We start from the raw sequence: 24,107 nt of genomic DNA, 5'->3' as shown, positions 1-24,107 counted from the left end.
GTTTGTTTGCAGGGCTGGGGATTGAACGAACCCTGGAGCATGCTAGGCAACATCTAAGCCATACCCCAGCCCAAATGATGTCAGATTTAAACTCAGTTTTTATCATCTACTTTTTTTTTTTTTCTGGTACCAGGGATCAAACTCGGAACCTTGTGCTTGTGAGGCAGGCGCTGGAACCACTGAGCTAAATCCCCGGCCCTATCATCTACTTTTTTATAGTGTAGAAAAGAGCAGTACAATGAGTGAGACATTTCTGGATAAGTTTAATGATAGATGGTTAAGATAGGTGATTTGGGCGCACGCATTAGAGAATCCCCCCCCCGCCAAAAAAAAACTTCACTTAATATGTTAGTAAAGAAAAATCCACAAGAATAAAGCAAACGAGGGAACCTCAGTGCTTGAGCCAATGCCAGCACTATGCCCTTGAAATTCCAAAACAGTAAGTCAAAACAAACCTCTTTATTAACTACCCTCAGGCATCTCTTTATAGTAGTAAAAAGTGGACTCATAAAAACTCCAGCACATGGAATCACAGAAGCACTCTGTGGTGAGATCTAGCAGGAGAAATGGTTTGCCTTTCCTTTCTCAAACATTCCTTTAAACTGATGTGAGGGATTTGTTCTCTAAAGTTAAGCCATTCTTGCATCCTTGGAATTAGCCTGGCTTCCTCATGATTTCTTAAATTTTTTTACACACCTCTGTCTTGGTTTACTAGTATTTTAATATTTTTGCATACAGACTATCAGATGAGATTGGCTGTAATTTGCTTGAGGAATTAAGTTTCATTGATCTCATAGAATGAGTTGGGAATATTCCCTCTCACTGTATTCTCTTTTCTGGAAGAGATTGTAGAAGATTGGAATTAACTCTTCAACTTCTTCTTTCTGTCAGTGAATTGGTAGAACTCACTGGCTTAGTCCATTTCTGCTGCTATAACAGAACAGCGGAACAGGGAGATTTATAAAGAACAGGTTCTGGAGGCTGAGGAAGTGTACATCAAGGCTCCAGCAGGTTTGATGTCTGGTAAGGGTGCTGTCCCTGCTCCCAAAATGGCACTTTGTTCCTTCAAATATCCCTCTCAGAATGGAAACAGAGTCTTTGTAAAGAGGGAAGGGTGGAGGGGTGAAGGGAGGGCAGGGAATGGGGAAAAAATAAGAACCGAGACATCATGGAAAGGTACAAATTTCCAATGATGAATGTAACTGTATTGTATAGCTAAAATGTACCAATAAACTTAATGGGAAAAAAAATCCCTGTCTTTTTTTTTTTTTGGTACCGGGGATTGAACTCGGGACCTTGCACCAAATATCCCTCCTTTTTTTTTTTTGGTACTGGGGATCAAAGTTGGGACCTTGCGCTTTCAAGGCAGGCACTGGAACCAATGAGCTAAATCCTCGGCCCAAAATATCCCTCTTAAACCCTAGTGACCACTAATCTGCTCTGTTTCTATAATTTTGTTATCTCAAAAATGTTATGTGAATGGAATCATACATTACATAACATTTTGGGACTGGCTTTTTCCCCTCAGCATAATTCTCCAAAGATTCATCTAGAGTGTTGGTTTTATCAATAATTTGTTACTATCACTAAGTAACAATCCATGCTATGAATGTACCACTGTTTAATTGTTCACCCATTAAAAGACACCCGTACTATTTCCAGTTTGAGGTTTTTATGGATAAAGCTGTTATGAATATTTGTGTACAGGTTTATTGTATGAACATAAATCTTTATTTCTCTGGGATATATGCCCAAGTGTGCAGTTGTTGAATATTATGATACTTGCATGTTTAGTTATGTTTTTTAAGAAACTCCCAAACTGGGCGTGGTGGCCCATGCCTGTTATCCCAGCACCCAGGAAGCTGAGTTAGGCAGATCTCCATGAGTTTGAGCCCAGCCCCTGAACTACGAAGCAAGACCCTGTCTCAAAAAAAAAAGAAAAGAAAAAGAAAAAAGAAACTCCCAATCTGTTTTCCAGAATGGCTGCACTAATTTACATTCCCACCAGCAATATATGAACAGTCCAATTTCTCTGCATCCTTGCCAGAATTTTATACTGCCAGAGTTTTTTATTTTAGTTACTATAAGAGGGGATGTTGACATTTTTATTGTAGTTTTAGTTTGCACTTCCCTAATGGCTATAATATTGAGCATCTTTATATATACTTGTTTGCCATCTAAATATCCTCCTCAGCGAAATATCTGTTAATCTATTTACACATTTTCTAATTGGATTATTTGGGTTTTTTACTGTTGAGTTTTGACATTTATGTATTATAGAGACTGAGCGCTTTGTTGGCTATGTGGTTTGCTAATATGTTCTTCAGTCTGTAGCCAGTGTCTTCATCTTAACACAGTTTTAGCAGGGCGAAAGTTGTTTTATTTTGACTGTAATTTATCAAACTTCCCAAAGCCTCATTGTCAATTACAATGGGCTCTGCTGATTGGTGTCCAAAGTTGGTCAAGGTAGCTAAAATTGCAACACAGGTCACTCCGTTCCATCACAGTAAACATGTTACAGTGGTGACAGTGAGATCTGCAACATTTTGCTGAAGAATAATGAAAAATGTTGATTTTCCATATTAGAAATGAATGATTAAGGAATAGTACAGAATCTTGATCCTGTGCCACAATACCAATACTATGTACAATTCAAGTTCTAGGCTCTTGGGCCAGGGATTTAGCTCAGTGGTGCCCCCACCTGCCTGGCAAGCACAGGGTCCTGAGTTCAATCCCTGGTACCAAAAAAAAAAAAAGACTTGGAGGACAGGTTTCTCTGAGCAGTCTAAAAAGGGCTGTCTTGACCCAGGTGTGGTGGTGCATGCCTGTGATCCCAGCATTCAGGAGGCTGAGGCAGGAGGATCACCGCCAGTTCGAGGCCAGCGTGGGCTACATAGTGAGTTCAGGGCCAGCCTGAACCACAAAGGGAGACCCTGCCTCAAAAAGCCAAAAATCAATCAATCAATCAATCAATAATAAAAAGGGCTATCTTGAAAACAAAGAACCTCAGTAAAGTGTCTTTGATAAGTATTGAAGGAATTACATGTGAAATTCCTTAAATGAAAATTTATTTAATTTTTAAAAATTTATCAAACTTCCTTTTAAGGATGTTTTTGGTGTCAAGTCTAAGAAATCTTTCCCTAATGCTAATAGTTTCCCTAGTGTCAAATACTTTGTATTATATTTTCTAAAAGTCTTTCAGCTTTATGGTTTACATTTAAATCTATAGTATATTTTGAGTCTGAGATTTTTTTTTTTGGTACCAGAGATAAAACTCAGGACCTTGCCCTTGGGAGGCAGGTGGCGGAACCACTGAGCTAAATTCCCGGCCCTCAATCTGAGATTTATGTCAAGGTTGTTTTGTTTAGGTTCAGTTTGTTTGTTTTTTGTTTTTTTGAGGTGGGGTCTCCCTTTGTAGTTCAGGCTGGCCCTGAACTCACTATGTAGCCCAGGCTGGCCTCGAACTGGCAAGGATCCTCCTGCCTCAGCCTCCCAAATTCTGGGATTACGGGCTTGTGCCACCACACCCTGCTACTTGGTTCAGTTTTTTGCCGGTGAATGTCCAATTACTCCAGCATCATTTGTTTAAAAGAGGTTTTTTTTCCTCCATTGAATCACTTTTGTGTGTTTGTCAAAACCTGATTGGGCCAGGGATTTAGTTCAGTGGCACTGCGCTTGCCTAGCAAGTGCAAGATCCTGAGTTTGATCCCTGGTACTGAAAAAAAAACCTGGTTGGGCATTTTTGTGTACTGCTATTTCGGAATTCTCGTCCTGCTCCATGATCTATGTGTCTGTCCCTCTGCCAGGGCCACACAGTCATTAGTGCAGCTCCATTAAAAGTCTTAAAATTGGGTACACTAGCCCTCCCACATTATTCTTTTTTCAAAATTATGTTGGCTAGTCTAATATCTTTGCATTTTCATATAACTTTTAGAATGATTTTGTCTATCCTACATTAAAAGAAACTTACTGGGCCGGGAATTTAGCTCAGTGGTTTCAAGTCCTGCCTCACAAGCGCAAGGTCCCAAGTTCGATCCCTGGTACCAAAAAGAAAAAATAAATTACTGGAATTTTAATAGGAATTGCATAAAACCTGTAATCCATTTGGGAAGAATTGACACCTTTACAAATATGCTTTTAAGGGGTTGAGGATTCAGCTTAGTGGTTCTGCCACCTGCCTTGCAAGCACAAGGTCCTGAGTTCAATCCCTGGTACCAAAAAACAAAAGAAATATGCTTTTAAATTTCTAATGATATGGAGAGATTATTTTTCTCTTTATTCATTTTTATTTTTCTCTTTATATCCCTTTGTTATTAACATCTAATTTAATTCCATTGTAGCCAGAGAATTTTATCAGTACTATGGCAGTTCTTTAAAATGTGTTGAGGCTTGCTTGCTTTATTACAATTATAAATTTTATGATCTTTTCCATGTGTTTGAGAAGAATACATGTTCTTCTAATTTTTAGGTTCACAATTCTATTGTGTTCCATTGTGTGACCAACAATTAATTGTATTCTTTAAACTTCTATTTTTATTTTTTATATTTTATCTGCTTATTTTGTGGTAGTGGGGATTGAACCTAGAGCCTTTGCACTGATCTACCTCCTCAGCCTTTTTTACGTTTTCTTTTGAGACAGGGTCCTCACTAAACTGCCCAGGCTGGCTTCAAACTTGTGATCCTCCTGCCTCAGCCTCCCAAGTGCTGGGATTACAGATGTGTGCCACCACAACCTGCTTAAACCTCTATATTTTTGCTGATTTGTTTGTGTACTTATAACTTCCTGGTATATTTTTCAGTTATGTAATGAGCAACTTTCTCCCTAATTGTGTTTTTCAGTTTTTGTTTTTTTGGTACCGAGGATCAAACTCAGGACCTTGCGCTTGTGAGGCAGGCGCAGTGCCACTGAGCTAAATCCCCGGCCCACCTCTAATAGTATTTTTGTCTTAAAATCTATTTTTCTCTGCTATTACTACTACTGCCTCAGCTTTCTTTCGTTGGTTTTAGTCTGAATAAGTCTTTTCTATCTTGACTTTCAACCTCTCTGTGGCATTATGTTTTAGATAAGACTATTGTAAACAATGTATATTGGATTTGTTTTGCTTTACATTTAATTTAAATATTTCTGTCTTGAATGACATTGTTATTAATTTTATTGGAATTATAATATTCTTGGCCTTCTTTCTATCGTCTTGCTTTGTGTTTCTTATTTGTCTATTTTTCCTATCCTCTATTTTTCCTTCTATCCCCTCAACACACAGGTACCTCAGTTTGGATTTTTTCAAATTTTTCAGAAAAAATTTTTTCTCCCCTCTTCTCCCAAGTGTCCACTCTATAATGGTTTAGAAATTATACATTCTGATTTTATTCTTTTGTGGTTACCATTGATGTTTTCCCATGCATACTAATAAAGTCTTCAGCTAATCAGTACTGTAAGGTTTCTGACCAGTATAGAGCATACAGTGCTTTATTCCAACCACCCAAACTTCTGATTACATTTATAATTTGCCAGTAATTTACACCTGTCCTTTTGGATTTAATGTTTGTGACTTCAGTGATACATTCACATGGTTCAAAGCCAGCAGTTAGAGTGGTCCCCCGAAAAAGTCTTCATCTCATATTTATGCCCCATCTGCTCAGTTCTCTCTCATAGCAAGTCACTGTTCTTAGTTTACTGTGTGTTTCTTTAGAATTTTATTAGGCACAAGCAAATATAAACAGACTTTTAGTACTCAAGCCTGCCCTTTTAATGAAAACGTTAAATGTTTTACATTAGCTGTTCGGCATCTTGCCTTTTTTCACTTGGGATATGTTCAAGATCTTTCCATACTAATGCCTAGAGGTCATCTTTATTTTAAACAGCTATTCATATTTCACCATATGAATTACCATCATTTACTTACCAGTCCCATATCAATGAAATGTGGGTTATTTCCAGCCTTGTTACTGCAAGCAATGCTGGAACAGAATAACCGTACACACGCATCATTTCACACACGCAGACGCGTCTGTGTTGGAAGGCGGGACGGGCCCCAGAAGGCTGTGCCAGTTCACACTCACACTCACATGAGCCACGATAGTGTTTGTACACAGCCTCTTCAGCAGCATGTGCCACCAAACTTTGGATCTTGCCAGCCTCACAGGGGAAAAAGTGATATGTTGCTGAGGTTTTCATTTGAATTTCTATTATAATGAGAGAACTTACATATCCTTTCATATGCTTAAAGCTGCCATTTATTCCCCTTCACCTGGGGCCTGACAAGGGTCGGCATACATTACCCGGATTTTGCAAGTGTCTGTAATCTTTATACCTGCAAGACAGCTTGTCTGGAGAGAAAACCCTTGGCTCACATTTTCTTTTCCTGACTGTCAGGTATTGCTGCACATCCTGCTGACAGTGCATATTGCTGGGAAGAAACGCAAAGACAGTTTTAACTTGTTTTTCTTTTATTTTTGTAGGGAGGGGTACCTGCTTGCCCAATCAATTCTTTATCTTTATACTCCAGTAGTCCTGCCAGGATAAGTTTGAATCACTTTTCCCTGGCACATTAGGTATGACTTTGACTTGAAAAGAAGATTCAAGTCTTTTTTTATCTCAGGAAGGATTTAAAACTTTATATCTTGGAATAGATCTTGATCGAAATCAGAAGCACTTGGTTTGGTTTTCTTCAGAGAGATGAAGATGATCATTTGTGGGCTTGAGTCTCCTTCACTTGTCTTTTATAACTGCCATTTTCTTTCCACTCCTGCATGTCCAATATGGTGGTCATTAGCCACTTATGGCCATTTAAATTAGTTAAAATTAACTTAAATTTAAAATTCTGTTTGGCAGTCATAGTAGTCACATTTCACGTGCCCCACAGCCACAGGTGGCTAAAGGCTACCATGTTGGACAGCACATATAAAAACCATTTGCACCATCACAGAAAATTCTGTTGAACAGACCCATCCATTTGAATTTCTTTGTTCCCATTTCATTTTGTTTGCTTTTGCCATTTCTACACTCTGTGCCCCTTTTGGTGAGAAGTTTCCTCTCTTCCTTGTCTGGCTCTCTGTCTCCTAATTTTCGCCATTTCTCACCTGGTGACGGAACCCAGGGCCTTGCACGTGCCAGTGAAGTGCTGACACTGAGCTACATCTCCACCCGCATCTTTTTTTTATTCATAGTATCTTCACCATGATGATGGGCCAATTCCTTTTTATTACCTTTAATGCAATGAGCTGGATTTTTTTTCTGGCCCAGCCATTTGGAAGAAGTCTCTTCCACGAGCCTGTCTGGTGGGCATTTTCTGAGAGCTTTTGTTTTTATTGTACTTCTACCCACACAGTTTCTGACCAGTTGCTTTCTGCCCCGCGGTTTCCAGTTTCTCAGCTCTTGTGTTGGGTAAAGGATGTGAACTGCTCATGTCAGGGTGAGCCCTTTACCCACAGGAAATGCAGTTCTGCTGATGTTTTTCAAAATCTGCCACCTCTCGCTCCTTCGTCCCCTTAGTCACCTGTGGTGTCTGCCACACTTGACTCCCATGTGGGGGCATCTGTGATGCTTCTGGCATCACATCTTTGGTGTTTAGTTTTGTTTTGTTTGCGGTACCAGGGATTGAACTCAGGACCTTGAGCTTGCTAGGCAGGCATGGTGCCACTGAACCAAATCCCCGGCCCTGTTTTGTCTTGTTTTGAGACAGGGTCTCCCTATGTAGTCCAGGCTGGCCTTGAATTCACTATGTAGGCCAGGTTGGCCTCAAACTAATGGCAATCCTGCTTCAGCCTCCCAAGTGCTGGGATTACAGGCGTGTACCACCACACCTGGCTGGCATCACATTTTTGAGTTGAAAGATTGTTACCCAGTCTTGCTGAACCTGTATACTTCTTCTTATCCCGCAAGTATTCTACAGTTTTTGTAAAACATCTTCAAGGACAGAAATGGCTTTCACCAATCCCTTTTTACTACAAGACTTGACCACTGGGGATTTATTCAGTGGTTCTGTTGCCTACCTTGTAACCACAAGGTCCCGAGTTCAATCCCTGGTACCAAAAAAATAAAAGACTTGACCTTTATTTAACACCACATATTAGGGTTGGGGATTTAGCTCAGTGGTACCGCGCCTGCCTTGCAAGCACAAGGTCCTGAGTTCAGTCCCTGGTACTGCAAAAAAACAAACAAAACCCCACATATTAGACATTTTTACTGTTATCGTTATACAAAATGTCTCTTCAGACTTGCCTACCCAGTACTGGGAATCGTACTGGCCAGCAAGCTCTCTGCCACTGTACTACATCACTGGCCCATTTTTACAGTTTTTTAAACCCACCATTCTTTCTTGAATCTCAGATCTTTTAATGGATCATTTTTCCTCTTCCTGCAATACACCCTGTAGAACTTCTTCAGAGAAGATCTGTTAGTTTTTGTCTGAAAATATCTTTAATTCATCATATATATATTTTTTTTAACCGGGGATCAAAATCGGGTCCTTGCGCTTGCGCAGCAGGCGGCAAAACCACTGAGCTAAATCGCCAGCTAATTCATCATATTTCTTTCTTTCTTTTTTTTTTTTGGTACCAGGGATCGAACTCGGGTCCTTGTGCTTTAGAGGCAGACAGCGGAACCACTGAGCTAAATCCCTGGCCCCTAATTCATCATATTTCTTGGAAAAACAACTTTCTGGTGTACAATTTTAAATTGATAAGTTATTTTTTCAGCACTTTGAGCATCATGCTAATGTTCTGGAATTTATTGTCACTACTGGGGAGTCTGTTAATGGTCAATTTATTTGTTCTCTGTGGTTGATCTACCTTTCCTCTTCAGCTACTTTTTCTGTTTGTTTGCTTTTTGAGACAGAGTTTCACTGGGTAGTCCAGGCTGATCTTGAACTCACTATGTAGCCCAGTCTGGCCTTGAACTTGTGGTGATCCTCCTGCCTCAGCCGCATGAGGGCTGGAATCATAGGCGTGTGCCACCACACCCAGCTTCTTCAGCTACTTTTAAAGCCTTTTCTATCTTTGGTGTTTTGAGTTGTACTTCATTATGCTTAGACATAATTCTCTTTTTATTTATCTTGCTTGCTGTGCATTTCACATCCTGGATCTGAGGATTCACAGTTTTCACCTGGTCTAGAAAATTGTAATTGCTTTTCCAAACATTGTTTCTCTCTTTAATTGATTAACGGAGTGATTATTTTGGAACATTATGGATTGAACGTTGGCCCTTGCATGTGCCAGGCAATCACCGTGCCGCTGAGCTACACCCCAGATCCTCTCTTCACTCTCTTAGTCTCTGACCGATTATACATTGGACCCTCTCACTCTCTCTGTCAAACTCTCTTTCAGAGGTTTTCAATTTCTGGGGCCAGGGATTTACCTCAGTGGCGCTGTGCCTGCCTCGCAAGTGAAAGGTCCAGAGTTTGATCCCAGGTACAGAGAAGATTTTGCTTTCTATTTCTTACTTTTTTTTTTTTTTTTTTGGTACCAGGAATCAGGCACTGCTACATCTCCAGCCCAATTTTTATTTCTTTAAACGTCTTATACACTGAAATATATTCTATGCTAAGTGAAAGATGCCAGACACAAAGCAGTTTATAAGGTTTAATTTCATTCATGTAACATTTTGTAAAAGCCAAAGGTACAGAGTCAAAAATCAGAGCAGTTGTTGCCAGGGCTGGGAGCTGGAAGAGGAATCTGACCTCCTAGTGACATTGAGGAATTTTGAAGGTGAAGATCACTGATACCTGGTTGTGACATTGATGACATGATTTACACTTTCCAAATGTACTCAGCCATACACCTAAAAAGGGTGAATTTTATTCTGTTAAATTATACCTCAGCGAGCCAGAATTTTTTAAGAAGAAGGAAATTGCATCGTTAACCTGAGTTAACCACTCTTACATGCCAAATATAAGTAGTGGAAGTGGGGAGAGGAGGGAAACAAATTCACTAAAATGTACAAAGATGGAACAGAGCAAAGAAAGACAAGCAGCGGCCACAGTTCCCTCCCGGACTTAGCGGTGAAGCTGCAGTTGGTCCCAGCTCCCCCCGCAGCAGGCGCTGTGCTCCCTTTGCCTCTGAGTTGGGGTCTCTGGAATTCTGTCCTTACGCCCAGTAGCATTCTGTTCACTCTTTCCCTGGCTGTGGTAGTAGAAGATCCACCCAGGACGACAGTGCTGACTTCTGTGAAGACCCCTTTGCCACTTGGAAAGTCTCCTTCTTTCCCATTTGTGCACATAGTTATTCAGGGTCAGGCATCCCAGTCAGGATCGTGACCCCTCTTCTGTGTGATAGAGGATCCCCCGATGACCAGCAGTGTAAGCATTGTTGTGCCTTTTGATAGAAGCAGTGCTCTCTCAGGTCCCCAAATTTCGAGTCAGCAGAGCCCCAAGTCATAGAGATGAGAAGCAACAATCTGGTGAGTAAGCCATTAGGCTTCATCATGAAAGGTGTTCTCCCACCTCCACCCCAGTTTCCACACCTATATATTCTAATTATAGAAAATCAACATACACACAGCACGGCCGGTGATTCACACACACGTCCTGCATGCCAGCATGCCAGTCTCATGGGGTGCTGTCCCAGCTGTCCCACACCTGGCTCTTCGCTAAGGCAGCCTACTGCACCAAGGTCAGGCGCGGCAGAGGGTGACTAACACGTGCATGGAGCTTATTGTGTCTTCAGAGATGGCTGGAGCCTGACCTTGTATTTATGACGCTTACAGCCAATGCTAAAATGCTGGAGACACTGGGTCATAAAGTCCAGTGGAAGCTTCCTGCACACTTCACAAGTGTGACCTGGGTGGATTGCCCACCTCGTCCATCCCAGGGGCTCAGTCTGGATCCTTTTGGCTACAAAAATCCCCAACCCAAGACGGGTGTGGTAGCACACACCTGTGATCCCAGCACACAAGAGGTTGAGGCAGGAGGATCTCTGTGAGTTCTAGGCCAGCCTGGGCTACATAGTGAGTTCAAGGTCAGCCTGAACTACAAACTGAGACCCTGTCTCAAAAAACCAAACCAAACCAAAACAAAACAAAAAAAACCCTAACCCAAATGGTCTTACGGGCATAAAAAACTATATTACACAATTGGAACTTGGAGGTAGAGAGGTTCTAGTACAGTATGATCATGTGGTCAGTACTGTCATCAAAGAAGTTCTTTCTCTTGCTCTGTTTTCCATCCCTCTGTTTGGTGGCCCTGGTCTCAGACCAGCAGTCACAAACAACTACGGTCCTTGTATGTGTGGTGTCCTTGTATGTGCTGAAGCCCAAAGAGAAAAGAGAGCTTCCTTCTTCTGCCCATTTCCTGTGTAGTTGTGGGCGTTTTCTTTCTTTCTTTGTTGTTGTTGTTGTTTTTAAGAATTGAGACATATCCTAGAAGCCTCCAGAAGTCCTCAATACCTCCCTGTGAGAATGGGTGTCGCATCAGGTCCTACACTCAACGCTGAGCTCTCCACCGACTTGGGGAACCACTCTGCCTTTGCTTCTGATGGTAAATGCCGCTGTCCAGCCCTTGCCACAGCGGAAGCTCCCAGTCTCATCAAATCGAGGCATCCATCTCATTTCTGTGCTCCAGCAACACTGGTAGCCTCCAAAGCAGAGCCATTAGAGTGCTTTGCAAAAGCGCAAGAACTCGAGTTTGATCCCCAGTACAAAAAAAAAAAACAAGATGGACTGAGAGTCAAGGTTGGTTTTGGAGCCAGAGGTTTAGCTCAGTGCCACCAGTGCCTGCTTGGCAAGCACAAGGTCCTGAGTTTGATCCCCGGTTCCGAAAAAAAAAAATCAAAGTGCTTTGCAAAGACAATAGCACCCCTCCCCCGAGATGTCTTGAGCTTTTGGTGAAGGGTATATAATCGTTTGTATGTGCTGGTCACGGGAGCCCTTCCATAGGAGCAACCCTCCCAGCATTCTTGTCTTCCCAAGTCTAGAATTTCTTCTGCATCATTTCGAGAAACTTCTGGCACCTTGACTTAGTGTGGCCCCTTGTATCTGGAAACCAGGCTGGGTCTGGGTTCTGGTTAACCAGCTGAGTGGATTGTTAGAACCACTCTCAGCTGCTAGCTCAATGAGTCCAGAGCCACAAGGACACCCACATCAGTGAATTCAGTTCCAAGCTAAAATCACATTCCTTCTCATTTGGTGGGCAGACACAGTTCTGCTACAAATTAGCAAAATGCCTCTGCCTGTTTTTGTGTGTAAGCCTTCTCTTAGATTGGATTTGAACTTTTATCTCCCAGAACAATGCTGGGATCTGCCTGTAGTTACACAGGATTGGGTTGCTTTTTTTTTTTGAACAAGTACTTCATTTTAATGTTCTTGTTCAGGGAAAACACTGTCCTTACTGATGATTAAATTTATTAAAGAATGATATTTTCATTCAACGATAATATTCCTCCAAAGATATTTTAGATTCTCTCCCTCTCCACCTCTGCTTCTCCATCTATAATCCTCCTCTTCCCCCTCCTTCTGTCTGAATCCTCCTGTCTCCCTCCCTCCCTCCCTCTCTCTTTCTTTCTTTCTTTCCTTCTTTCTTTCTTTCCTTCTTTCTCTCTTTCTCTTTTATATTTTAAAGCTTATACCAAACAAATCTACAATCAGTAAACAGTCTTCATTTGGTTTTTATCTTCCTAAGATATTTTATTATCCTTATCACAATTTGTTTATAGATCTCCAGTGTATTAAGTCATACAGTTCCAAGTAAAAACTCCAACCCTGCCATATAAATGTATTTTTATTGTTAGAATTCTCTTTATAAATCAAGGTCTGAAATTTTTCATGAATTGTTTCTTTATGTGCTTACTTTGATTTAATACATGTTTTCATTTCTTCTCTCAGATTCCTTTCTTCCATGTCTCCTACTTTCTTTTCTCTTGGTCACTTTTCTTCATTGTTTTCCTTTCAGTTTTTCTGGTAGTGCTGCATATTATGGTACTAGGTGTAAACATTATGAACTATTGTATGTTCTCCATTAGAGATGTTTGATGCAGCATATAAGCATTTCAGGACAGAATTTTTCCATGCAGATATGAGTGAAGCCAGACATAAATGAACCATGATTCTTCAGCATGTATATGTAGAGTCGTCTAATTCCACAGTAAATAATGCGAAGTGAGTATTTGTAAGTGGCGACCCTGTGCCTCCACCTCTGAATGTTTATGTGAGTGTATATGTAGGAGGTGAGTCTCAGGATTGGGTTTCTGTGGTGAGGAACGGGGTAGATGTGTTTTCAAGCCAGGGCCACGCTTGCTCAGCAGATGTGGGTGGACGAGGCTGCTTCGATGGGAGTAAAAGCGGAAGTGACTACTGGGGCTAAACATGGGCGGGTGATTGCATGCAGATCTCTTCCGCCCAAGTTCTAGCTCAGAGAGCACAGAACAGTCCTCTGAAAACTGAAAACAAAACAACAACCACTAAAAGGCAAATGCAAAGTCTGGAAGGAGCTGGGGCAGCCAGTGTGGTTTGGGCACCGGAGTAAACTCCTCCCTCATTCTAGAATCCAAGTTTGACTTTGACTTCCTAAAGCAAGATTCCCCTCACTTTGCCCCAGAACAATCCAGGCCTCCTGTTTATATGAGTTGAGGCCTTGACTTTTCCTCTTTTTTCGTCCCTTCCATCTTTCCTTCCTTCTTTTCTTTTTGTGGTACAGGGGATCAATCCTATGGCTGCTCTACCACTGAGCTATATCCTCAGCCATTTTAATTTTTTTTTAGTTTGAAAGAGGTCTCACTAAGATGCCCAGGCTAGCCTCAAACTGTCTCAGCCTCCTACGTACCTGGGATTACAGGCATGTGTCACTGCCCGAAGTGGGGTACTGTCTTTCCTATTTTTACAATATGAGCAAAAAATCAAAGATCATCAGATGTTGAGAGAAACCTATACCCTACAAATGGAAAACCAAGATTTAAAGAAATAGAAAAAATCTGACATTAGAAACAATTTAGGAAATAAAATGGAAAACAAATAATTCATATTTTCAAAGATGCAGCTTTTTATAACAAGGAACAAAGAATAAGAATGAATTATTGGCCGGGGATTTAGCTCAGTGGTTCTGCCACCTGCCTTGCAAGCGTAAGGACCCGAGTTCGATCCCTGGTACCAAAAAAAAGAATGAATTATTGAAAATTAAGAATATGATTTCTACGGGCTGGAGATTTAACTCAGTGGCAATGTGCCTGCCTCGCAAGCGCGAAAAAAAAGAAGATGATTTCTAATTTTAGGAAGATTATGGAATCATACTTTTTTTTAAAAGGAGCCTTACTGAGGTATTGTTGATATAAAATAAACTGCATGATTTACAAGTTTTGATACATACATATGCCCATAGAAGCCATCATGAAAACTCAGGCAGCGGAACCACTGAGCTAAATCCCTGGCCCCGTACATTGTCTTTTTTGACTGGCATTTTTACGCTTCATAATTGTGTGTGTGTGTGTGTGTGCGCGTGCGTGTGTCTGTGGTACTAGGTAGGAAATGAACTCAAGGTCTTCACACTGAACTACATCCTAGCCCTTTTTAAATTTTTTATTTTGAAACACAATCTTGCTAAATTGCCTAGGCTGGACTCAAACTTGCAGCCCTCCTGCCAGGTCCTCCTGGAGTTCTCAGATTTCAAGCATGCAGCACAATCAGCAACATAATGTTTTTAGGGTTTGTCCCTATTGTTGCCTATATCAGTTCTTCATTCCTCCCTTAAAAAGCTCAAATTCTAAACTGAGTGTGCCTGTAATCCCAGCACTCAGGAGGGTGAGGCAGGAGGATCACCGTGAGTCCAGGGGCAGCCTGAACTACATAGTGAGACCATCTCAAAACAAAACTAAACAATGGGCCGGGCATTTAGCTCAGTGGTTCCACTGCCTGCCTCGCAAGCGCAAGGTCCCGAGTTCGTCCCCCGGTACCAAAAACAAATCTGAACTCTGAAATAAGTGTAAGTTTACAGGAAGTGGCAAAGAGGGCTCTAAGCACCCCGACCTGGTTTCTCCCCCGTGGCACCTTCATAGTTCCAGTGCGCCCTCAGGTTCCGCTGCTGCACCCCAGATACAGAGCCGCCCTCACCCCAAGCTCTCCCTGTCCCCCAGCCCAGCATCCCTCACCCCTGGCAACCATGAATCCAGCTTCATCTTGGCAATTGTGTCATTTCAAGAATGTAATTTAACTGGGATCACACAGTGTGCGACCTCTTGAGATTGGCATAATGAATTTCCCCCAGTGTTCAAGTAAAAACAGAGTCGCTGGATAATAAAACCCAAACCTCGAAGATACTTAAAACAAAACTGGGTGAGAAACCACAGATACCAGGGGCCGGGGCCAAGACAGCACCTGCAGCCCAGCACAGTAGCAGCACTGGTGTGAGAGAAAGCAAAGGGAAGAATGGGGTGTCGGGAGGACCCCAGGAAAGGAGAACCCATATGCCTGGAAAAGTAAGACTAGGAGGTGAATCAGGGCTCGCTGAGAGCAGCCGCAGAAGTCTGCAGAGTTCCTCTCAGCGCGGAGCTGGAGCCGGAGCCGGTAAGTGAATGCCAGCCAGCCCTGACTGGGGCTGGGAAGTGTAGGCCCAGGATCCTGGGACCTGCCTGCCACACCCTCCACAGCAGGGAAACTGTGGTCTGGAATCAGAACTGAGCACTTCAGGCTGAGTGTAATTGTGCACAACAGGAATCCCAGCTACTTGGGAGGCTGAGGCAGGAGGATGGCAAGTTCAAGGCCAGCCTGGGCTGCTTAGTGGGACCCTGTCTCAAAATTTAAAAATTTTAGCCGGCTATGGTGGCACTTGCCTGTAATCTCAGCACCTGGGAGACTGAGGCAGGAGGATCACCATGAATTTGAGACCAGACTGGGCTGGGTACACAGTAAGTTCAAGGCATAATGAGACCCTGTGTCCAAAAAGAAATTTTCTTTTGGAGACAGGGTCTCACTCTGTAGTCCAGGCTAGCCTCGAACTCACGGTGCTGGGATTCCAGATGTGCACCACCACACCCGGCAAAAAACAATTTTTAAAGGCTGGGGATGTAGCTCAGTAGAGTGCTTGCCTAGCATGCACAAGGTCCTGGATTTGATACTCCAGTCCTTCAAAAAAATAAAAAAAAATGCTAGTCAAGGACAATTTAAGACCCACAGGAGACATAAGGACAAAAAGAAATTTGGAGGAAGGGGGCGATGGAGCCAGAATCCCAGAAAGTAAGTTCTAATTTATATAAACACTAAGCAAAAAATGGAAGCAAGAACACCAAACCCAGAATGACTCCCGGAAAGGCATACCTATGTGTCTTCAAGTTTGGGTTTGGATTTTTTTCAAAAATAATAATACTATTCCAGTAAGGACTGAAAGAAAAGGCACTTGGCCAAGCATAACATGCACTTTGGTGTACACCTCCCAAGCTCAGGTCAGCAGGGTGTGACAGCCATGCTCACATTGGGACAGTAATATCTGCCCCTGTGTCCTTATTTAGAAATAGGGTCCTCGGGGGCCAGGGATTTAGCTCAGTGGCACCATGCCGGCCCCGAAAGTGCAAGTTCCTGAGTTTAATCCCCAGTACTTAAAAACAAAAATAGGGTCCTTAGCCAGGCATGGTGGCACACACCTGTAGTCCCAGCACTCAGGAGGCTGAGCCAGGAGGATCCTCATGAGTTCAAGGCCAGCTTGGGCTACATAAGGAGTTCAAGGACAGCCTGAACTGCATAGTGTGACCCCCATCTCAAACTCCCCCCATCAGAAAAAAGATGAGTTCATACTGGACTGGAGGGACCCTAAACCCAGTGGTCTTGTAAGGAGGAGATCTGGAACAGCAGGTGCACAGCAGCAGAGTGGCCATGCAAAATCTGGGCACCCCAGCTGGCAGCCAGGGGACACAGGACTGCGGGAAGGGCTCTGCCCTTAGTGCCTTCACAGAGAGCACAGCCCAGCTGATACCTGACTTCAGGCTTTTGGCCTCCAGGACTGTGAGTGAATACAGTTCTGTTGTTGTGTGGCAACTTGTTATAACAGCCCTGGAAACCCACATCTACCTGCTGCCTTAGCTTGTCTAAATTAAACACGCTAGACAGAAATTATGTGAATGACTTAGTGGGTTGTCCTTGTAAGCCGCATACTTAATCATAACCAGCAGTTATTTACAAAATCAGTCCCTAGCAAGTGCATCAAATATATATCTTACTAATATTATTTACAGATGAAATGAGAGTGGAAGTGTTAGAACCATTAGGAACTCAAATGCTCAGTGACAGAAAGGAAAGGCAAATGGGAAGGAACCAATTAAAATTTCCGTTCTGCTAGGAGAGATGTTGCCAGTTTAAATTCTGTCATAGAAACTTGTTACTAAAGTACCCTTGCTGAGGCTGCAAGGAAATCAGTACAGAAACTGTGACAAGGGTGTAGACTCTGTGTACATTAAGGTCAAACAGGCAGGAGTTGCAAAGTTGGAAACTGTTTGCTTCTTTATCTCCTGAGGTTGCTTCAGGAAGCCAGTGACTGCTACTTTCACTTCATATCATTTGCCTTTTTGTTTTTCGGTTTGTTTTTGGTATCAGGGAATCGAACTCGGGACCTTGCGCTTTCGAGGCAGGTGGCAGAACCACTGAGCTAAATCCCCGGCCCTCATTTGCCGTTTTAAAAAGACAGTCTTACTATGTGGTTCAGGCTGGCCTTAAACTCACTATGTATCCCAGGCTGGCCTCAAGCCTGCAGCAGTCCTCCTGCTCAGCCTCCTGATCTCCATTACCACATCATTTGCTTTCCCTCCGTTTATACAGTGAAGGGAATCACTGTGAAAAAGTTAGAGAACACAGCTGTGAAACCAGAGGCTCCAGAAAACTGAAAAAAGAACGAACCTTTTACTGACCGAAAGAAGCAAATGCCCAAGAGAGAAGAAAGCGGAGAAGTAAGGGATTCAGAATGTGGCTGCTAAAATGTGGAAAATGAAAATGAACGGCCCACAAATTTCTGAAATGAAGTTAAAGGAAGATCATGCTATGAAAAAGCGTGGGAAAGGCACACATTTCAAGTCAGGTGAGTATATCACACGGGAAGAAATCCAGGTGACTTGGGCTTGGGGTGAAGTTTTAGATATAACACCAAAAGCACAATCCATGGAAGAAAAGATAGGTTGGACTTCATTAAAATTGGACCTTTCTGGACATGTACCTGGGGCTGGGGATTTAGCTCAGTGGTTTCGCCGCCTGCTGTACAAGCACAAGGACCCGAGTTTGATCCCCGGTACCAAAAAACAAACAAAGGACATGTACCCAAAACATACAAAGGACTTTTAAAATTCAACAATGAGAAAATAAAGAGCTGGATGTGGTGTGCACGCCTGTCATCCCAGCACTTGGGAGGACCCTGGTATACATAGTGAGTTTAAGGCCAGCCTGGACTATGTAGCAAGACCCTGTCTCATAAAAAACTAAAAAAGGGCCGGGGATTTAGCTCAGTGGTGCTGCCGCCTGGCTCGAAAGCCAAGCGCAAGGTCCTGAGTTTGATCCCCAGTACCAAACAAGTAAAAAAACAAAAAACAAAACCAAAAAAAGGCCGGGGATTTAGCTCAGTGGCACAGCGCCTGCCTTGCAAGCACAAGGTCCTGAGTTTGATCCCTGGTACCAAAAAAAGGAAAGAACCCGATCTGTGTAAGAGATCTGAGGACACCTCACTGGTGCAGATAAACAGGCAGCCAGTAAGCGTGTGAAAAGACACGCAGCACAGTGTATCATTACAAAATCGCAAATTAAAACAAAATACCACTCTATAGCTATTAGACTGGCTAAAACCCCAAATACCAAGAATAGCAAAAGACAGGGGTGACGGCTTTCACTCTCTCTCTTTGCTGGCAAGAATGCAAAATGGTACAGTCACTTTGGAGGTAACTTGGCAGCTTCTTTGTTTTGGTACTGGGGATTGAACTCGGGGCCTTGCACTTACAAGGCAGGCAGTGGAACCACTGAGCTAAATCCCTGGCACTTGGCAACTTCTTAAGAAGTTAAACAATATCATACCACACAACCCAGCAATGAAACAGTTGAGCTAAAAATTTATGCCCACTCAGAACCTCCACACAAGTGTTTATAGCAGCTTTATTCATAATTTACCCTGAATGGATGCAACTAAGATGTTCTCCTGGAGGCGAGTGGATAAACAAATGCATGTGTCTGTGCCAGGGAATATTACTCTGTGCTAAACAGAAATGGGCTTGCCGGAGATTTAGCTCAGTGGTTTCGCCCCCTGCTGCGCAAGCACAAGGACCCAAGTTCGATCCCTGGTACCAAAAAAAAGAGAAAAAAAAAAAAGAAATGGGCTGTCAAGCCACAAAAAGGCATGGTGGAACTCTGAATGCATATTGCTAAATGGAAAAAAAAAGGATGGAAAGGCTGCGGACTGCATGACTCCAACTACCTGACAGTCTGGAAAAGGTAAAACTATAGACGGTTAAAGATCAGAGGTTGCCGGGCACGAAAGAAGAAAGAGCAATGAGTGGGTAGAGTGCAGGAGAATTTTAGGATAGCAAAATGATTCTGTATTATCCTGCAAAACTCAAGAAACTGTACGACACAAAGAGACAATCCTAATGTAAAGTGTGACTTTAGTTAGTAATAACATATTGATACTGGTTCATATATTGTAACGCCGGGTGTGGTGCTGAGCACCTATGATCCCAGCACTCGGGCAGGAGGAGTGCCTGAGTTCAAGGCCAGCCTGAAGTACACAGTGAGACCCTTTCTCCAAAACACAAAAAAATAAAATATGAAAATATTTATTGTCACAAACATACCACACCAGTGCACCAATGTGAGGTGTTCCTAATAGGGGAAGCTGCAGGGGTAGTGGGATGAGGGTTAGGGGAATCTTTTGCATTTTCTGCTCAATTTTCCTGTAAACCTAAAACTGCTCTGAAAAATAAAAATCAGGCCCAGGGATTTAGCTCAGTGGTTCCGCTGCCTGCCTCACAAGCGCAAGGTCCCAAGTTCGATCCCCAGTACCAAAAATAAATAAATAAATAATAAAAATCAATTTAGCTATGTAGCAACTTCTTTGACTCTGTGCAGTTGAATTGAAATGAATAGGACCAGGGATTTAACTCAGTGGTTCCCCTGCCTGCCAAAGTCCCGAGTTCGATCCCCGGTACCAAAAAACCCCCAAGAAAACAAAAACAAAGAAATGAATAACAAAGGGATTCATTTTAAATCTCAAATGTTTAGAAATGTAAAAAAATTATTAGAAATAACTTATGGGCCCCCAAAGAAATCATAATGAAGAAAAATGGGAAAAAATGTTTACTACTAAGCAATAGTGTATCACATATCAAATGTTAGGGAGTGGCCTTAGACACGTGCACACTCATTGCTCAGTACCTGGGGTGCTGGGACCCCACACATACCAAAATCTTCCCAGGTTCAAGGCCCTTGTATAAAACGACATATTTGCTTATAACCTGTGCACATTCTTGGGTGTACTTTAAAGCATCCCTATAACCCAGGGATGGTGACCCATGGGTGTAATCCCAGCACTCTGGGAGGCTGAGGCAGGAGGATCACTGGGCAACTTGGCAATTTAATGAGACCCTGTCTCAAAATAAAATATATAAAAGGGCTGGGGATTTAGCTCAGTGCAAAGGCCTGGGGTTCACTCTGAGTACCACAGTAAATAAGTAAATAAATAAACCTCTTACTATAATACCTAATGCAAATGCCTATTATATTGTATTCTTTTTTTTTAGGTACAAAGGATCGAACTCAGGACCTCACACTTACCACTTATGAGTCAGGTGCAGTGCCACAGAGCTGAAGCCCCAGCCCTATTATACTGTACTCTTAAGGAAATAGTGAAAAGAAAAATCTATAAATGTTCAGTACAGATGAAATTTTTTCCAAATATTTTTCATAAATGGTTGCTTGAAACTGCTGATGTGGAACCCATGCATACAGAGGCCAACTGTATTAGAAAAGGAGAAAAATAGAAAATTAATGAGCTAGGCATCCAGTTTACGAAGTCAGAAAAGGAACAGTAGAATAAATCTATAAAAGAACTAAAATTAAGAGCAGAAAGCTATTTTTTAAAAAAACACATTTAAATATCCAGTAGAAAGGATCAACAGAGCCAAAAGTTGATTAAAAAGAAAAAAAAAAACCTATGGTCAAAATTGAGAGAACAGAGATTTAAAAATTCCTAAGACAGCACTACAAAAATAGTTATGCTGCTCTGTCTAAATCTAAGAATATATATGTGCATATGCATATAATGCCTGTCCTATACACGCCCACATATTTATTATCTACAAAATCTCCCTCAAGACTGCAGTTCACCGAAACTAAATGATGGTCTCTGTCTCTTCAGCACACATGTGCTCCCCACATGCACTAAGAGAGCCCCAACTCACTCCGACAGCACAGGCCAAGGCCCAAGGCCTCAGGAAAGATGGCTCTGGACCCTGCAACAGCTGAAGGGACACAGCCTCCCAGCCTCTTCCTGCTGGGATGCACACGGCACCTGGGGTGCTGCGGCTGTCTTGGACCTCGAAGTGACAAACCTGCAGCTGAAGGTCACAAAGTGAAGGGACTGAGGGCCTGCACCCCAGAAGCTACACCATCCTGACAGTGTCCGCCCTGCACTGACTCCTGACTGCCGTGTGCAGGGCTGTGGGGGAGGGGAGGAGAAGACCTCTGCTTAGGCCACTGATTTTAGGTTTTGTAGTTCTTTTCTTCATCTGAAAACATCAACATCTCATCTCCGTATTGGAGGAATCTCCTTGCTGTACATACAATCCTAGGCCCGCAGGGTTTCACTTTTAGCACATTCAATATGGTATTCCATTGCCTTTTGGCCTCCATTATCTCGGAAGAGAAGTCAGCTGACTTTTACACTGTGAATCCACTGTATGTACTATGGTGTGATTATTGGTCACTTTCCAGATTTTCAGCTTTTTTTCAACTTAATTATAATGTGTTTCAGAAGTATGTTTACTTGTATTTATTAAGCTGTCAGCTTGCTGAGCTTCTTGGATCTGTAAGTTTATAGTTTTTGTTAAACTTGGCAAATCTTTGGCTGTTATTTCTTCAAATACTTTTTGTGGCCCATTGTCTATTTCTTCTCCTTTTAGGAATTGGCTTATATGTATGTTAGAGACTGCATGCTGTCCTATGAGTCAATGAAGCTTTGCCCATTTTTCAAATACTATTCTTCCCTGTTTCTCAGATTATTATAAATTTTATTAGTTTTTATTCAGGCTGACTTTTCCATCATCAATAAATTTAGTGATACTTTTCTCTTTAGTGTACCATTTTAATTCTTGAGTTGGTATTAGATTCTTTTTTATAGTTTCTAGACCTTGGGCTGAGGAAGTAGCTCAGTGGTAGAGCACTTGTTTAGCATCCACAAGTCCCTTAATTCAATCCCCAGTACTGCAACCCCCCCCCAAAAAAAACCCCAAAACCCACACTAGTTTTCTATTGAAACTGGCCATCTGATTATTCATCATGATTGTATTTTCTTTTAACTTGTTGAACATATCTATTATATTCTCAGAAATCTTTTTTTGTTTTGTTTTGTAGCTCTCACTGGCCTCGAATTTGCAGTGATCCTCCTGCCTCAGCTTCCCAAGAGCTAGGATTACAGGAGTGCACCACCACACTTGGCTCTTCTTCCTTTTGAACAGGAATTGCTTTTCTAGGTTGCTTTGTTTTGTTTTTAAGAAATACAGTGACACTTCCGTTTACCAATGCTTTTGTCTGAGAACAATTTGGTTCACAAAGAAGCGTTTAGCAAAATCTTGTTTTTGTTTGCAAACTGCATCTGATGACAAACCACTGCCATCTTTCCCACATGAACATGAATGTGGCTATCTTTTCCAAAATTGTGGAACAAATTAAGTTTGTGAACTGAGGTACCACCGTAGCTTGAAGCTGGGCATGGAGGCATGCATCTATAATCCCAGCATTCTGGAAGGATTGCCAGGCCCGGGCAATTTGGTAACTTAGTGGGACCCTGTCTTGAAAAGTAAGCAAAGGGGCTGGGAGTGTGGCTGGTGGAGAGGCCCTGGCTTTAATCCTCAATGCTGCTGAGACAGTGAGGGTTGAAAGGTCCCCAGGGCTGGGCACAGCACTGGATGACTGTTTAGTCTTTGGACGATGCTGAGGATTCTGTGCTCAGAATAAATGGGACCTGAGCAAAGTGGACACCAGAGGTATTTGATGTGCCACCGATTTATGTCTACAGTTTTTATACTAGGCATTGTGAATAGCCCATGAGAGGGGACATGGATTCTGTTGTCTTCCCCCAAAGAGTATTTGTCTTCAAGAAATTCACTTGGCAAGCATAAAAATCAAATTCTGGGTCCCTTGAGATGGCAGTAGCTAAACTTTCTGCTCAGTTCTTTCAGCTTCCATTCATTTTTTCTGCTTATTTCCTCCTATAGGGATTTGGTCAAGTTTTATCGTACTTTTAAGAAGCCTCCACACCTTCTTCCTTTCCTGGATTTCTATTCCAAACCCCACTCTCTAACTTGTCAAACCAGTAAGGCCTGCAGCTCTGTGCCAGAGTTCTGGCCTCCCATGCTCCTGTTCTGGTCCAGTCCTCAGGCAAAGCCCTTATGATAATCACACATCCTTCCTGCTGCCCGCCCTTCTTCCACTGGTTCTTTCTCCCTCTTTCCACCTGCTTTGGGTCTCTCAAGTACGTTAAAGAATGGAGTGTTTTATTTTGTCCTGGGGCTTACAGTTATTATAACACAACACCTGCTTCTCCATCACTCCTGGAAGCAGAGCTGCGGAGTCTTTTAAACATTCGAGTGAAGGTGTTGGTGTCTCTGAACTTTATTGTTTATTTATTTACTTATTTTTGGTACCAGGGATCGAACTCGGGACCTTGCCCTTGTGAGTGAACATTGATGGAAAGATCCAAGGTGGAGTCATGATCCGGTTATTCCTCAACCTGGAGATGGTACTGAAAACCATGGGGCAGAGACCACCAAGTGGTGAGCACACACAGAAAGGGAAGCTGGGCTACAGTGGCGGGCTACTCCCTCCCTGGAGGAGGATGAGACTTGGAGGAGCTAGTGAAGGAGACTGGGAAAGAACAGGGTGTGCAGTAGGAGGAAAACCTAGGGGGAAATTTAAACTCTAAGACACGTGGCTTCCATGTCTATAAGAC

At 42.4% G+C, this 24,107-nt stretch overlaps 1 protein-coding gene and 1 non-coding gene across 2 annotated transcripts in view; both read left to right on the top strand.

The window, feature by feature from the left end:
- Window positions 1-24,107, top strand: part of LOC106009533 (uncharacterized) — a 32,983-nt gene that overhangs the window by 8,131 nt on the left and 745 nt on the right. Inside the window, exons 3-4 of the mRNA XM_087184389.1 lie at window positions 17,726-17,981; window positions 20,680-23,931. Coding sequence (XP_087040515.1) covers window positions 17,726-17,813 — 88 coding nt within the window. The 3' untranslated portion in view covers window positions 17,814-17,981; window positions 20,680-23,931. The remainder of the gene's footprint in view (window positions 1-17,725; window positions 17,982-20,679; window positions 23,932-24,107) is intronic.
- Window positions 2,412-2,547, top strand: LOC147825515 (small nucleolar RNA SNORA1). The gene has a single exon (XR_015440596.1). It is a non-coding gene; the product is annotated as a small nucleolar RNA SNORA1 (small nucleolar RNA).

The sequence above is a fragment of the Heterocephalus glaber genome, unplaced genomic scaffold (assembly GCF_053883595.1).
Source record: "Heterocephalus glaber isolate CG9 unplaced genomic scaffold, H.glaber_assembly_v1.0 deba00001497, whole genome shotgun sequence".
NCBI classification, from domain to species: Eukaryota; Metazoa; Chordata; class Mammalia; order Rodentia; family Bathyergidae; genus Heterocephalus; species Heterocephalus glaber.
This window is presented reverse-complemented; position numbering and strand designations above follow the sequence as displayed.